This window comes from Mastigoproctus giganteus, chromosome 8 (genome assembly GCF_048544385.1).
Source record: "Mastigoproctus giganteus isolate SK-2022 chromosome 8, ASM4854438v1, whole genome shotgun sequence".
Taxonomy (NCBI): Eukaryota; Metazoa; Arthropoda; class Arachnida; order Uropygi; family Thelyphonidae; genus Mastigoproctus; species Mastigoproctus giganteus.
In genome coordinates this window covers 58,165,506-58,182,493 of record NC_143582.1, presented here as the reverse complement: position 1 = coordinate 58,182,493, position 16,988 = coordinate 58,165,506, and the positions used below count along the sequence as shown (strand labels likewise).

At 38.9% G+C, this 16,988-nt stretch overlaps 1 protein-coding gene across 1 annotated transcript in view; it reads right to left on the bottom strand.

The window, feature by feature from the left end:
* Positions 1 to 16,988, bottom strand: part of Sec63 (translocation protein Sec63) — a 237,335-nt gene that overhangs the window by 87,955 nt on the left and 132,392 nt on the right. The window contains exon 11 of the mRNA XM_090379377.1: positions 15,911 to 16,003. Coding sequence (XP_090235503.1) covers positions 15,911 to 16,003 — 93 coding nt within the window. The remainder of the gene's footprint in view (positions 1 to 15,910; positions 16,004 to 16,988) is intronic.

Below are 16,988 nucleotides of genomic sequence, written 5' to 3'. Positions count from 1 at the left end.
AGTTTTCTGAGCAGTGCAGACGGGCTGCAAAGAGTAGCTCATGGTGTATTGTCGATGATATATAGGAATTTTTCTAGCAGGGATAAGGTGGTGATTATTCCCTTGTATAAGGCAATGGTCAGACCACACTTGGAGTACTGTATACAGGTCTGGAGGCCTCATTTCAAGAAGGATGTAGAGATGCTGGAACGAGTACAGAGAAGGGCAACAAGATTAGTGAATGGAACAAAGGGGTGCTCTTACGAAGAAAGGCTTAAGTTTTGCAAATTACAGTGTCTGGAGACTAGGCACAGGCGAGGTGATCTGATAGAGGTGTATAAAGCCTTGAATGGTTTGAGCATGCTCAATGCTGATGGGATTCTTCCTCTTGCTCAGAATAATCACCTGAGAGGGCATAAATTCAAATTGAGAAAAGACAGATGTAGGATAGACGTGAGGAAATTTGCCTTTAGCCAGCGGGTGGTTGGTTGGTGGAATAGACTTCCATCCCTTGTCATGGAAGTTGATAACCTTAATAAGTTTAAGGCTCAGCTGGACATGTATTTCGAACGAACAGAGGGGTGAAGTGGAAGTGGTTATTTTTTATTTATTTATTATTTTTTTTTTATTAATTTATTTTTATTTTATTTTTTTAGCTGATGCTGCATAAGCTTGCTTTCTTGCATCAAATGCCTCTACTAATGCTAATGCTAATGCTAAAAAGTATGCCACAGAAAGGGAAATAATGATTGGAGGAACAGTAATTGAAAAGTTGGAGCCATATACTTATCTGGGACAAGTTATTAGCTGTAATAATGATAAATGGCTGGAAGTCAAGAGAAGAATAAATTTTGGATGGATGGCATTCAGGAAATATAGTCACATACTGAAGAGCAATATCCCAGTTTGTCTGAAACATAAAATAATGAACCAATGTATACCCCCCACCATGACTGATGGAAGTGAAACTTGGGCACTCACCAAAAGAATGGAAGAGAAGCTGAGAACTACACAGTGAAGAATGGAACGAATTATATTGGGAATCAGACTGTTAGATAAGAAGAGAAACACATGGATTAGGCAGCAAATTCAAGTAAAGAACATTCTTATCAAAACTAAAGAATGGTCTTGGGCAGGACACATAGCTCGAAGATATGATGGAAAATGGACTAAGAAAATAACAGAATGGTACCCAAGAGGAGCTAGGAAGAAATCCTGGTAGACAAAGGCGGATAGGGATAGATGAAATTCATGAGTTTGTGGGTAGGAAATGGATGGCCAGTGCTCAAAACAGAAGGAACTGGAAAGTTGCTGGAGAGGCCTTCATCCTGCAGTGGATTGAAAATGGATGATGATGATGATGATGTCTTCATCTTCATCACAGTGTACAGAAAAACGGTCGGGTGGATCAGGAATAGCATTAGCATTAGTAGAGGCATTTGATGCAATTAAGCAAGCTTATGCAGCATCAGCCAAAAAAAAAAAAACCACTTCCACTTCACCCCTCGTTCTTTCGAAATACCTGTCCAGTTGAGCCTTAAACTTATTTAGGCTATCAACTTCCACAACAAGGGATGGAAGTCTGTTCCACTAACCAACCAACCACCCACCCGCTAGCTAAAGGCAAATTTCCGCACATCTATCCTACATCTGTCTTTCCTCAATTTGAATTTATGCCCTCTCAGGTGATTATTCTGAGCAAGAGGAAGAATCCCATCACCATTGAGCATGCTCAAACCATTCAAGGCTTTATACACCTCTACCAGATCACCTCGCCGGTGCCTAGTCTCCAGACTGTAATTTGCAAAACATAAGTCTTTCTTCGTAAGAGCACCCCTTTGTTCCATTCACTAATCTTGTTGCCCTTCTCTGTACTTGTTCCAGCAGCTCTACATCCTTCCTAAAATGAGGCCTCCAGACCTGTACGCAGTACTCAAGGTGTGGCTTGACCATTGCCTTATACAAGGGAATAATCACCTCCTTATCCCTGCTAGAAAAATTCCTATATATCATTGACAATACATCATGAGCTACTCTTGCAGCCCATCTGCACTGCTCAGAAAACTTCATATCTGCCTGCACAACCACCCCCAGGTCCCTTTCATTCTCTACCACTGTCAGTGTAGTACCATAGATTGCCAGGATCAGTCGAGCAGACTGGGGACTCAAAAGAAAGACCTTGGCAATCATATACTGTGCAATGTTCCTGCCTGTTATCACCTATGGAGCCGGTGCGTGGTTCATCCGCTCGGCCATAGTAAGAAATAGGAATAAATTAGAATCGATACAAAGGACAATACTACTCACTATTACCAGAGCATGTCGCACAGTAAGCACACCTGCACTACAGTTGCTGGCCGGAACTCTCCCACTTTACCTGGAAGTAGCCAAAAGAGGCTTATATTATAGATTTAAAAAGGGCATACCCACAGAATTTCTGGGGATAGCCCTTGATACAACCAATACCTTCAATGATGAAAGAAAAAGAATAGCCACAAAGCTCCACGAGCTATGGCAAACAAAGTGGGAGCAGGAAACCAGAGGTCTGGTCACCAAACGGTTTCTGCCACTGGTGTCAATGGTTAGCCCAAAGCCACCTAAGTGGTATGCCCCTGGACTTTTTACAACATTTATATTGACAGGGCACGGCTCCCTAAAGGCGAAACTAACCTCCTTAGGCCTGACTGATAACCCAAACTGCACCTGTGGCGAAAGTGAAGACTGGGCACACATTCTCTATGAATGTATAATATATGACATCCCCAGAACAGAGCTAATAGCACAGATTGGTCCCCTTCCCAGGGGAGAAGAACATCTCTTCATCATAGAAGAGCAAAATTATAAAGCTTTTACATCTTTCACACAGAAAGTTTTCGAAATGCGCAGAGCAATTTCAGCCCCCCAGCAATTAAACAATAATCAATAGTAAAATTGCCCAAGTTTCCCACCACGCCCAGATGATGACTTAAAAACTGTTAGGATAGCAGTGTTCTGCACCCTGACAGAAACCTGACATAACAAAACTCCCCATGACTACCATGCCATGTGTAGGAACCTGGGGCCCCAAACCAATGTAGGGGAGGGGGATGGGAATGCATGCAGAGAAAGTGAATGGGAGTGAGCAGAAGAGCAAATGTAATTGGCCGAAAGAATACAAAGTTAAAAATAACTTACATTACTTTATATATACTGTACCAACAAACATTTACAAACCACATAAACACTATCACTGCATTCTCCCCTGGCCTGCAAAAAAAAAAAAAAAAAACCTTGCAGCTAGGCCTGCACCACAACTGAAGAATAACAGTAAGTTGCGGTGCCCAGAGAGTGCAGTGCAGAAAGAAAGAGTCGAATAAATGAGATGAGAACTAGAAGAATGAATAAAAGTGCAAGCGTGAGAGAAAAGAACACAAATGCTAAGTTAAGTACACACTAACCCTGGTTTTAATTAGTATTTAAATTTACGCTACCCATCATTGCATCCCCTCCTGGTGTGTGAGAAAAAGATGAATGAGTTGAGTGAAAAAGAAAAAAAAAAAAATTAATTATAAAATAAGAAAAAAGTATAAAAAAAAAAATTATAAAATAAGAAAAAAGTATAAAAAAAAATTATAAAATAAGAAAAAAGTATAAAAAAAAATAAATAAATAAATAAAAAAAAAAATTATAAAATAAGAAAAAAGTATAAAAAAAAAATTAAAAAAAAAAAAGAATGCAAGTAGAGTGAGAATGCACATTCCGAATGAAGTAAATGTGTGCGTCTCCCCCCTTCACCTGGTAGGTTCCCCACTGCCAGCTAACATATCCCACCCCCAGAGCGGGATGGGCAGCTGGACCTTCATACCGGATTCGACACTCCTTGAACAAGACACCGACGAAGACATTCTGCGGCTTTGCTGCCAACACGCCATTGGCGATCCGAACTGGGTACTCTAACCTGGTTCCCTTTAAAACCCCATCCCCAGGCAGGGAATGGAGGAGACGGACCTCTGTCTCCTCTCCTCCCTGCCTACCCCCCCCCCCCCCATATTTCGCCTGGTGGGGCTCGTCTCCACTGACCTCTTTGGGGATGCCTACTCTATCCGTCCCTATTCTTCTATCTGTTTCCTCCCCAGTCTTCAATCTCCCCCCCCCTCTCTCTCACTAAATCGTCCGAGTACACCCCTTAACAATGCCGCCAAATTATAACCAACGTCTAAATTCTACCGGTTTTGTGCAAATCTCTAAGATATCTAACACTATCAGCTTTTATCTAGCGTTACATGTCTAAATTTAATAACATCAAAATTTTGCCCGACCTATTTGGCCTTTAACACATCTCTTTAGTGTTCAACCCTAACCAGCGATTTCCTAACAGCAATCCCATTAAGCATTAATGTCAAATGCATACACTTTTATTTTATTTTATTTTATTTATTTTTTATTTATTTTTTTTAAATAGGCCCTAGCCACTGAAATCCCAGGAAACTAGGTGGCAGGACCTGCCAGAGCAAATTGTTGTGATACTGGATACACCCGGCTAGCCTCCACGTGGCAGGGTATGGGCAACGTCGGGCCCCACTAGGGGCCTGGCGGCCAATAAGCCGTATAAACAATGGGTACAACATATCACACTGCACAGACACGACCCACACACTTTCAAGTCTCTGGCTTGACAGTGTACTGTCCTCGATACAGCGAAACACACGCGGAGATGGGAGAAATCCCAGGTGCCGTCTGACACGAACATACCTTATACCTTGTCAGTGTAGTACCACAGAGTTGATACGTTGCTCTGGGGTTGCAGTTTCCCATATGTAGTACTTTACATTTGTCAATGTTAAACTTCATTTGCCACCTCTCAGCCCATCTGCTCAACCTTTCCAGATCCTGTTGCAGCAGCATAGTGTCAGTAGTGTCCTTGATAACTCTGCCAACCTTCGTATAGTCTGCAAACTTGGAGATTAAGCTTGATATACCATCATCAATATCATTTATAAATACAGAAAACAATAATGGACCCAACACTGAACCCTGAGGGACTCCACTAATAACATTAGTCCACGATGAGCAGTGTCCATTGATTACCACTCTCTGTCTTCTCCCCTCAACCACCCCTTTATCCATAGCAGCAATTTGCCTCCAAGGCCACACTGCTCCAATTTGTGTAGCAGTCTTCCATGTGCAACGGTATCAAAAGCCTTTCTAAGATCCAAGTATATAATATCAAAGTTATTCCCTGCATCCAGTTCTTTTGTAACTGCATCATAGTATTCAATCAAATTGGTCAGGCGAGACTTCCCCTTAAAAAAACCATGCTGTGTCCGAGCTATAACTGAAGCCTTGTCTAGATGATCCTGCAGTGCTTCTTTAACCAGTGCCCCCATTAATTTTCCTGGAACAGAGGTTAAACTCACAGGTCTATAATTACTTGTGTCAGCCTTTGATCCTCCATTGGGAATTGGGGTCACATTTGCACATCTCCAGTCTGTGGGTACCTCCCCTGAGTCCAAGGCAGCTCTCATAATTATGGCTAAGGGTTTGCTTACTTCCTTTGCTGCCTCCCTTAATATAACTGGATAGCTCCCATCCACCCCAGGTGCCTTTCTTGTGTTTATCTTCAACAATTTCTCCTCCACTTTACTCTCAGTTATTACAAGATTCTCTAGCATACTGCCAGAGTTGAATATACCTCTGGCATTCCCCTCGTTGAATAACTCCTCATGTGTGAATGTCGATGCAAAATATTCATTTAGTTTGTTAGCTACCTGAGCAGGATCATCAACATTGACCCATCGATATCTAGTGGACCAATCTGATTCATACCCTTCCTTCTAGAGTTTACATAAGTAAAGAACTCTTTGCTGTTTTTCTTTGCATCCCTTGCCAAAGATTTCTCGTAATCTGCCTTCGCCTGCCTAACCTCCTTTGTAACTTGATTACAGATCAACTTGTATCTATCATAGGCTTCTGTGTCACATGTTAATTTGTATGTATCCCATGCAGTTGTCTTCTCTGCCATATGTCTCATTAGTTCATCTGACATCCGTTTAGGCCTAAACCTTGAACAATATTTCTTAGTTGGTATGTAAAGTCTAGCTTCCAAGATAAGTTCTTTGAATGCTTCCCATTTTGAATTTGCTGTTGGTAACATCATCAGTTGGTCCCACTGTATAGAATTTAAATACTGTCTCTGGCCATCGTAGTCGCCTTTACAAACGCAGTAACCCTTCCCTTTACCCCTAAAGGTAGTTACCTTTAAGACAGGCTGCCAGGGCAGGTCATGGGGTTTTGTCAATGATATATAGGAATTTTGCTAGCAGGGAAAAGGGGGTGATTATCCCTCTGTATAAGGCAATGGTCAGGCCACGCCTTGAGTACTGCGTACAGGTCTGGAGGCCTCATTTTAGGAAGGATGTAGATTTACTTGAGCGTGAACAGAGAAGGGCAACAAGATTGGTGAGGGGAATGAAGGGATCCTCTTACCAAGAGAGGCTTAAGTTCTGCAAATTGCAGTGGCTGGAGACTAGGCACCTGCGCGGTGATCTCATTGAGGTGTATAAGGCCTTGAATGGGTTGAGCATGCTGAATTCTGATGGGATCCTTCCACTTGTTCAGATTACGAACTTAAGGGGGCATAAATTCAAATTAAGAAAAGACAGATGCAGAATAGATGTGCGGAAATTTGACTTTAGCCAGAGTGTGGTTAATTGCTGGAACAAACTTCCATCTGTCGTTGTGGAAGTTGATAGGTTGAATAAATTTAAGGAGGAACTGGACAGGCATTTGGAGGGAATGGTGTAATTTTTTTTTTTTTTTTTTGGCTGATGCTGCATAAGCTCGTATACTTGCTTTCTTGCATCAAATGCCACTGCTACCTCTTTCAGTAAATCCCACTTGAGCATACTGTGATCACTGCCACGTAGTGGTTCCTTTATCTGCAGATTCTTAATGCATGAAGAATCACTACTGATAATCAAATCAAGAGTATTACTCCCTCTAGTTCCCTCCCGAACATGCTGATGTAGAAAACAATCATCCAATAAATCCATAAAAGCCTTGCTAGTGTGTGAGTGACCAACCCACAAATTCCAGTCAATATCTAGGAAATTAAAATCCCTCGTTATAAGACTCTCTGATGTACTGGCCCACTCTATTTCCCTGTACAGTTTCTTATTATACTCATCAGAGCCATTAGGCCTATAGTAGTAGCACACTCCTACTCTCAATTTTGATCTCCCAATGTTTATGTCACACCAAACTGACTCGACACTGCACTGTCCAGCGATGTCGACTGGCTTCACTTCCTTGGATTTTATGTGTTTCTTAACTAATAGCATAACCCCTCCTCCCTTCCTATCCTGTCTATCCTTTCTGTAGACGTTGTACTCCCCAAATTCCAGTTCTGCATTCCTTATATCTGTGTGACACCACGTCTCTGATATCCCAATATCTGCCTTTGATGTTTTGAGCAATACTTCAAATTCATCAAATTTATTTACTAAACTCCTAGCATTGGTGTACATGCACCTATTTCTATTCTTAGCTACCCTAACACAACCCATGTGTTTACTTGTACCGCAATGACTCCCAGCAGTCTCTGAAATATCCTGCATCTTGTTTTTCAGGCTTCTGCTCATTCCAATAGAAGCAGTGCAAGAATCACTTTCACCTCTGACAGTGGCTACTGTTAATCTATTAGTCTTTGTATCCCCCCCCCCAAGCTAGCAGTTTTCCGACCCACCTAATACTGCCTCGATAGCATCAGCAAATATTCTTGCACCCTTTCTATTTAAGTGTATCCTATCCCTGTAGAAGCAGTCTCTCCTGTTAACAAGTATAGTCCAGGCTGAAAAAAATTCTACCCCTTGAGCCTTGCACAATCTTTCCAGGGCCGAATTGATCAACAAGGCTCTCATTATATACTCCCTCCTATCGTGTCTGGGCAGAATTGCAGACACTTTCAAATTCAACCCTAATTCGTGGCTTTTTTTCAACAGTGACCTGTACTTGTTAAGTAATAGGTAGTACCGTGAGGCACAAGACAAATTGCAGATGGTATATTTGGGTACATCACTGTCACTTTTTCTTCATTGTCATCCCTTTTCTAATAGGAGATACCACACAGAGTAAAAGTCTGTGACGTGTTTTGTCGTCTACCTCCACATATCACAGGCACTGTGAAAGGCATAAAACTTCCCTTTTGATGCGCCCACACATTGAGTTTTGATAAACAGGTAGTGCAGCATATGTATGGAGCCTGGTTCTCGTTCTGGTCACCTACTTTATACCCAAAGTACAAGAAGTAGGCCTTTTTTATGGCTCGAATTAAGGGATGCTTTTTTGAAGCTAACATGACTTCTCCACATATGTAACAAAAGTCATCTGGAGTGATTCACACAATTACAGGGCATATTAATCTTACACAACACAAATACTGCACAAAAAGTAGGAATCTTACAGAGAATAACCGTTAACTGAGAACAAATCACCCAGTACCTAGCTGTATTCGTGGATTACTGCAACAGAGTTGAAGTGATTCTTCATTTAAGACAACAACATCACATGATGCAGAAAGAGGCGATAGTTGTTTATCACATGATAAGAGTGTGGTGGTACTGAAAGTGCAGTGTTGCCATGCACTTTGCCAACAGCCATAGTTGATAATGTAGAGTAACTCACTAATATAAGACCTCAACTGTAATTCGAAAAGAGCCAAACAACAAATTTAATGTGATTTTCGTGTTCAGCAGCATAAAATTAGTCAAGATTGGGTATTTTCGTTTTCTTAACAGTTTACATGCTGACCAGTGTTATAAGTGTATTCTCACTTCTGGCACACTCTACACCCAAGCATGACCAACATTTTTAAGGGAAATTGATACATGCCTGTTATTCCCCATCCCCCCCACACACACCAAGCAAAATGTTGTGCAGAAAACTGACAACTAACCTCTCACAGCAAAGCAGGTTTGCTTGTAATGAAGTAGTAATAAAACCACAAATCTTTCTAATTCTTTGTAGCGATGCTTTGCTACTAGCAAAGTTTAGTCTCTTTTTCGATTATTTTTTAGAGAAGACTGCATGCTATTTATTTTATTTGAACACGGTTGTTTTTTTTTTATAAAAGTAAGTGAAAGAATTGGAAAATGACCCATATCGTTACCAAAAAATTTGTTTAATTTAAAAAAAAAAAAAATTACTATAAGTATGAATGTGATAATTCATTTTTAAAGTGGTCATAATACAGATATATATATGTAATGCATGTCAATATGCAGTAAATTAACCAAAGTTATTTTTGTTATCATCAGGCAACCTTCAGAGCAGAATGCATTGGTCCCACAGGAGCTAGTTATTGCCCGTGACTCTATTGTCAGGGAGACAGGAAATATATTGTGCCAAAAGAATAGGTGCTATAGGACCAGGCTATGTCTGCTAGGGGGAAAAGTTGATGACGTTGTAGGGCAGATATCATCCTTTGTAAGGGCTCAAAGGGTGATACTGTTGTACATGTTGGCACTAATGATATTAACAGTAGGAGATCTGTGGACTTACTTAACAAGTACAGGTCAATGTTGAAAAAGAGTCATGAGTTAGAGTTAAATCTGAAAGTGTCTGCAATTCTGCCCAGACACGATAGGAAGGAGTATATGATGAGAGCCTCATCAATCAATTCGGCCCTGGAGAGATTGTGCAAGGCTCATGGGGTAGAATTTTTCTGTGTGGCCTGTGCTTGTTAACAGGAGAGATTGTTTCTACAGGGATGGGATACACTTCAATAGAAAGGGTGCAAGAATATTTGCTGATGCTATCGAGGCAGTGTTAGGTGGGTGTCCAAAATAAAATCGTCTGCATTAAATATAAAAAGCTAATTGACAACAATACGGATATTAACAGTATAATAATAGGCTGATATTCTCTTTACATATCAACCTATTATTATACTCTAGCCTCCTTGGTGTCTTACAGTCTAGAAAAATTGTGCCCACTGGTTGGCTAATTACAGGGTATTATATTTTGGTGGTTATTTTTGTTTTTTCGTGTGGGAGGGGAGAAGGTGTAAATAAGTCAAAGTTACGGTTACCAGTGTAGTAGGGAGGTCGGCAATTAAATAAATGAAGCATAAACAGCCCAGTATAGGAGAGAAATATCAAACCGACAAAGTAGTGTAAAAAGACTAAACTTTGTTGGAGACGAAAAAAGCGAGAGATAGCAGAAAAATAGCATCTGGAATATTGCTTTCGGTTAACCTAATTGCTCACGAGAAATAAAAAATAAAGGGTGTAAGAACAGTAAAAAGTAATTGGAAAAAGGAGAATACAGTGGTGCTTGAGCAGTCCAGAATTGTGAAACCCATACCTGTTGCTAAAATAAAATCTCTACATTAATAAAATCTCCAAAATAAAATTATCTGCATTAAATATAAAAAGTTGATTGACAACCATACAGATATTAACAGTATAATAGTAGGTTGATATTCTTTTTACATTCAGGGTTGTATATTATGTACAGACAATACCCTCTAGCCCCCTTGGTGTCTTACGGTCTAGAAACCTTGTGCCCACCGGTTGGTTAATTACGGGGGTATTATATTTTGATGGTTTTTTTCATTTTTTTAGTTGATTTAGCATATATTTATAATAATATTATAAAGCTACTCACAAACACAAGAAGCACACTCCCAGACCTATGTCTATGGCCCTACTACAGGTACAGGTTTCGCAACCCCGGACCACCCAAGCACCACTGTATTCTCTTTCTTCCAATTACTCTTTACTGTTCTTACACTCTTCATTTTTTTATTTCTAGTAAGCGATTAGGTCAACCAAAAGCAATATTCAAGATGCTATTTTTCCACTATCTCTTGGTTTTTTTGTCTCCAACAAAGTTTAGTCTTTTTACCCTACTTTGTCAGTTTGATATTTCTCTCTACTACACTGGTAACCTTAATTTTGACCTATTTAAACCTTCTCCCCTCCCACACTTTTAGTTACTTTAACACGTTATTAATAACCTGAGAATTAATTTGCTAATTTCTTTGGTTCACCGACACAGCTTGATTGACGTTTGCTCCCCTCAGCCCATTTCACTAGCTCCTGCTTGGCACTGCAGTAAGTTGTCTGCCTTTGTCTACATCCTTTCGTCTGCATTTTACATTATTTTTGTTTTTAAATTCCTCTTGGGTGACTTGCTATTTCTTTTTATTTAATCTTATCTTAATTTTTAATTTTATTTTATCTGGTTTTATTCCTTTCCTTTTTGGTCTCTGTCGGGTCGCCTAGGAAATATACAGCAACCTACTTTTTTACCTCTTGCTATGTATATTTCATATCAGAAACAGAGGCCTTGCTTCTTGATATATTTCTATTGGTTTTGGCTGCTGACCCTTGATGACAAAGTTAAAATCATTGGATCTAGAGCATTAAGTACGATATGTATTTTTATTTTATTTTATGGGTATCTATTTAATTTTTTCCATGGTTAATACATCTGATGTGGTCAGCATTCCACCATTTGTACTCTAATCTACTTATCTATATTTGATTATGGTCATTGGATATTTCTGCTATTACTTGCAGTGCTCCTTGTCCATAATCTATACTAATTTTTTAATTAACATTCTTTTCAAGCTGTTAACTACAACCATTTATTATTAATACATTAAATATACATATATACAGTAAGACCCCCTGTATCCATGGGGAATACGTTCCAAGACCTACTGTGGATGGCTGAAACCTCAGATATAAGTGAACACACCTACTGACCCCATATATAATGTATTTTCTTGTACATACATATGTATAATAAAGTTTAATTGATAAATTAAACACACAGTAAGACATTACCAACATTAAATACGGTAATAATAAAGTACAGCAGACTCTTGATTTACCAGGACTGGATTGACTGGGACACTTCAAGACTCCAAATTAAAAAAATATATATATCAACCAGAAATCAAAAAATTCAAGTAATAACTAGAATAGGTATAAACAGATATTTTGCAAGTTGTAAATAAGCGACAAGAACATTTTATAATGCCGGTTCTTGGGAGATTAGTGTACCTATTATCTTGAAACCCCTGCTGTCTTCACACCTACTGCTCAAAAAAAAAAAAAAAAAAAAAAAAGAGAGAGACCAAATATTTAGTTTGATTTAGTGCATTGCATTGATTTTTGTGTTCCATCGCACTGAAAAAGGACAAATTTTGTTTTGTTATTTATGTCAGGGATGTCAGAATTTTTTTTTTTTATAGTAACTATTTTTTTTGTTTAGAAATTGCAAAAATGATAGGCAAATGCAAGAGTTGTGCTTTCAAATTAAACAAAAACTTGAAATTATTCAAAAGTCTGAAAACAGTGCATCTGTTAAATCTGTAAAGAACCATTATAATGTTGGTGACCAAACCATATGCAACAATGTAAAAAATAAAGGGAAGCTATTCGATTTAAAATCTACATCATAAAAAATAAAGGGAACCATTGTATTGCACATGCAAGTAGTGCGTGGGAAGTTTATATGGCTGAAGATTTCAGTGAAGGGGTCACACATTTCACTATAATAACTTAAAAACCCACAGAATTCCAGTTATCAGTATTATCGCAAATGCAATAAGATCGAGTTTAACTACCGTTTATAAGGAATTGCACAAATAGAAAAACCCAATAAACCGGAAAGTGCAAATTGTTTTTACTGTTTTATGGCTGTGATCTCCAGAAATGTGCTTTAGTAAAATGCGAGCTTGCATGGGGTGATAATAGTGAGTTTTCGCCTTAACCTTGTGAAGTTCTTTTCAGAAAATTTAATTTTGACTGTTATCATGGTGCCGAATAAGAGAATAAGTGACAGCGGTACTAGTAAATCAATCAAGAAAAGGAAAGCGATCGAGTTGGATCAGAAAATTAAAATAATAAGGATGTATGAAAATGGCCAAACATTAACAAGTGTCGTGCGGAATTCAGATTTGTCAGTGGCAACGGTTAACACAATAAAGGACAAAGACAGAATTCGAGAAGCGGTGAAGCGATCAGCACCAATGAAGTCAACTATAATAAACAAGGCAACGAAATACATACTGTACTCTCTCTCTCTCTCTCGAAAGGGATTCTGACATTTTAGCCTAACCTTCAAGAGATGATAGAGCAATGAAAAAATATCACGTATCAAAGGATGGTGGAACAATGAAAATTATACTTTCTATACACCTCAAAGGATGAAGGCACAATAGAAAAACATACCTGTACTGTTACACATTTTACAATGAAAAATACCTGTACAGTACTATTGTATCATGTACTGTACCTGTATATATCATGTAATGAAAAGAGTTTTATTTGTTAGAAATTATCTTAGCCTATTGTGGATACTCACTGGCTTCCCATTCTTCGTTGTTGCTGAGATGATCCATGATGACAATTATGAGATGAAGTAGGGCGATGGTGTAGGCATTGTGACGTTCTTCTAGGCTATTGACCTTCTGATGAGACGCCAGAAGGATCATCTTCTGAAGCTGGAGGAGACGAAGATGACAGTCGTTGAATGACATCAGGAGTAGACAATGTTGATGGCTGTGGATCGTCAATAGTAAACACTTTTTTTTCTACATTTTTGAAGAACATTGTGATAGGGAGTTGTTTCTTTTGCTGGAGGGGTTCCATTACTTCTGTTATCAAATGTGTAACTTTAATGCTGCGTTCCATCATAGGATCGTAATCCATTATCTCCTTTAAGTTTTGTACCATCCGAAACACTTCACCAAATTTTTCAGTGTCCACTTTGCTAGTTCAGCTTCAGTTTCTCTCTTCCTCCGTAGATGACCTAACAAGGTCTTCCAACTCCTTGTTTGTCAAAACCTCACAATGTTCTTAGATATGGTCTACCATTTCTTCAGCTATCATATCGACCAATCCATCGCCACCGACTTCTCTTGTTGTTCGGATGATCTTGTTTACCTCTCTGTCAATTCCTGGGAAGCCTTTGAAATCATGGACGAGTTGATGCAACAAATTCGTCTAGTATGCATTCACCATTTCTGGTTTTAATTCATCCATTGCACCTTTGATGAATGTTACTGCATCAGCAATGGTGAATGATTTCCAGCAGTCCATGATTTCAATGTCAGGGTCGGCATCAATCTCTCAAACACTTGCCGAGTGTATGCAGCCTTGACGCACCTAATGATACTCTGGTCGAGCAGCTGAAGCAGTGGGGTCGTGTTAGGTGGCAAAAATATAACCTAACCTGGACATTAGGATTTTCAATGGTGATCGACTGAGGATGGCCAGGCACATTGTCTATTATTAATAAAACCCTGAAAGACAACCCTTCCTTCTCCAAACATTTCCTCACTTCGGGGACGAAGCATTCGTGGAACCATTCAGTGAATAACACTGCCGTGACCTATGCCTTGAAGTTGTATTGCCAGAAGACAGGCAAATAATTTTTGTTTTGTGTTTGAGAGCATGAGGATTCTTCACTTGGTAAACAATGCCAGGCTTTATCATATGCCCAGCCACATTGCCACACAGTACCAACGTCAATTGGTCCTTCCATGCTTTAAAGCCTGGTGCCTGTTTTGCAGTTTTGTCGATATAGGTTCTGTTCAGCATCTTTTTCCAAAACAGTCCTGTTTCATCACAATTAAAAACTTGCTTAGGATGGTAGCCTCCCTCCTCTATAATTTTCTTTAACTCTCCCGGAAACATGGCAGCAGCTTCCTTATCGGCAGATGCAGCTTCTACAGTAATTTTTATATTTTTCAGATTAAATATATTTCTGAATCAATGTAACCATCCCCTGCTTGCTGTAAATGGCTTGGTTTCCTCTTCCATCTCGTCTTTTTTCCAAAAGTCCTCGTATAGGTTTAAGGCCTTTTGCCATAACACATTGCCATCAATGGGCATCCTTTTTCTGTTCATATCTTCCACCCAAAAATTTAATGCTTTTTCCACCCTCAACTGACACCCTATCATGCACTGTAGCAATTACTTTTGCAGTTTGAGGTTCAACAGAAAAACTAGCATGAATTTTGTCTTTATGCTTCATCACTTCACAAATCGAAGATTTGTTCTTACCATACAACCTGGCAATCTCCGCATATAATTTTCTTTCTTTTTCGATCATATCGAGATTTTTTACTTTTTCACAAATGGGAAGCATTTCATTGCTTCTCTCAGGCTTAAAAGCACTACCAGCACCACTACTCTTGTGCTTTGGGGGCCATTATTACAGTAAATAAGGGCATTCTTAAACAAAGGCACTGCAATAATGCTACAACAAATGCAATCAGCAAGGACACTAGAAGCAGATTGGGGGAAAGTTTCGCATGGGAGCACGGGCATGCAGGACAAAGGGAGATGAGTCACGTACCGGGCTGGTGGAATTCACCGTGTTACAGGCTGTACTCGCTTGGCAGGCGGTTTTAAACTTACGAACCGTTTATTTTTTTTATTTTCTGGAATTTTCAAAATTTTTTCATTTTTTTTCCATGGTTAACTGCGGGTAACTGAATCAGCGGATATGGGAGCACAACTGTATAATGTATATTATAAAATTCTGCTAATTACAATAATAAACTAGAAAAGTCAGCCTGATATGTACCTTAATAATTGTTTCCTGGCTCCTTTGGAAAACAAATTTCCTAAAAAGCAGAATCACTAGGCACTTTGTTATGATCCACCAGTGAATTAGTCACTCTGATGGAATTTTATTCATTGATGTTACTCCCAAGGCACTTAGAAAGAGCTTCACCTAACACAATACCATAATAACCTATCTGTTTCACCAATACACAACTTATAAATTATGAATAAATTCAGCAATTTACTTACCCTATGCTAAAAAAAGCTGAAAAAACAAATATCTGGGCAGATTCAAAAAAATATAAGAAAAAAAATAAATAAAAGAACTTATTATACAGAGACATTTAAATGAACTATATACTTACTTCTCCCTGCCAGGGCTAGCATAGTAAGTTGAGAGGCACACTGTACAAACTCTTGGAGTAAATATGGACATTTCTTGACTATATAGAGTTTATCTGTTTTTTTTGGGGGGGGAGGGGGAAATAAACATGGTAAAATATACTGAATTTGGTTTCTTGGTAATGAAATAAATTAGCTAGGCATATAACTCTTTCTTTATGTAAAATTTATTATATAAGAAAAGTTTTAAAAAGTTTACTTTTAAAACTTAGCCAATGTCACGCCGTAAACACTAAAATTCATGTTATTTGTTGACTTATTACAGTCCTTAGTAAAGAAATGAGAGCATATATACATTCAAGAAAGGACATATGGAGAAAATAATAACAATAATATATATACACACACACACACGTGCGCATACACAAGGTTGTTAAAATTAAAGTATCCCTATGTAGAAGGCTCTGGAGCAAGTTCTAAAAAAAGAAATTTGGCCAACAGGTACAATAAAGAATGCACTCGCCATTTATTGGAAAAAAAAAATTAGTTACAAAATGTCACTATATGGCGCTGTGGCAATACAAATCACTTGAACAGTGCTACAATTGTTCAATGTGTCCTCCATTTTGGTCAATAACAGTTTCCATTCGAAGAACAGCATTTTCTACAGCAGAATATAACATGTCAAATGGAATAGCCAGCACATGACATCTAATGCTGTCCTTGAGATCTGCCAGAGTTTGACATCCTTCCCGATACACCTGGTTCTTCAAAAAAAAAAAAAAAAAAAAAATCACACAATCAGAAGTCGCATGGGGTGAGGTACATATTGGGGTGGCCAATATGTCTGGAAACAATGGCTGATGACCCATTCATCTGTAAAGTGTTGCCTTAGCAATCTTTGGACACAATGGTGGATGTGGGGGGGGGCAAACCAACTTGCATGAATATAGTATCCTGATATCATATTCATGCAAGATGGATGTTGCAGCTCTTGTATTGCGAAATTTGTCAACATTTCATAATATTGCTGTCCAGTGACAGAACAGGTGCAGGGTCCAGTTGGTGTTACCTGTTCAAAAAAATATGGCCCAATCATGA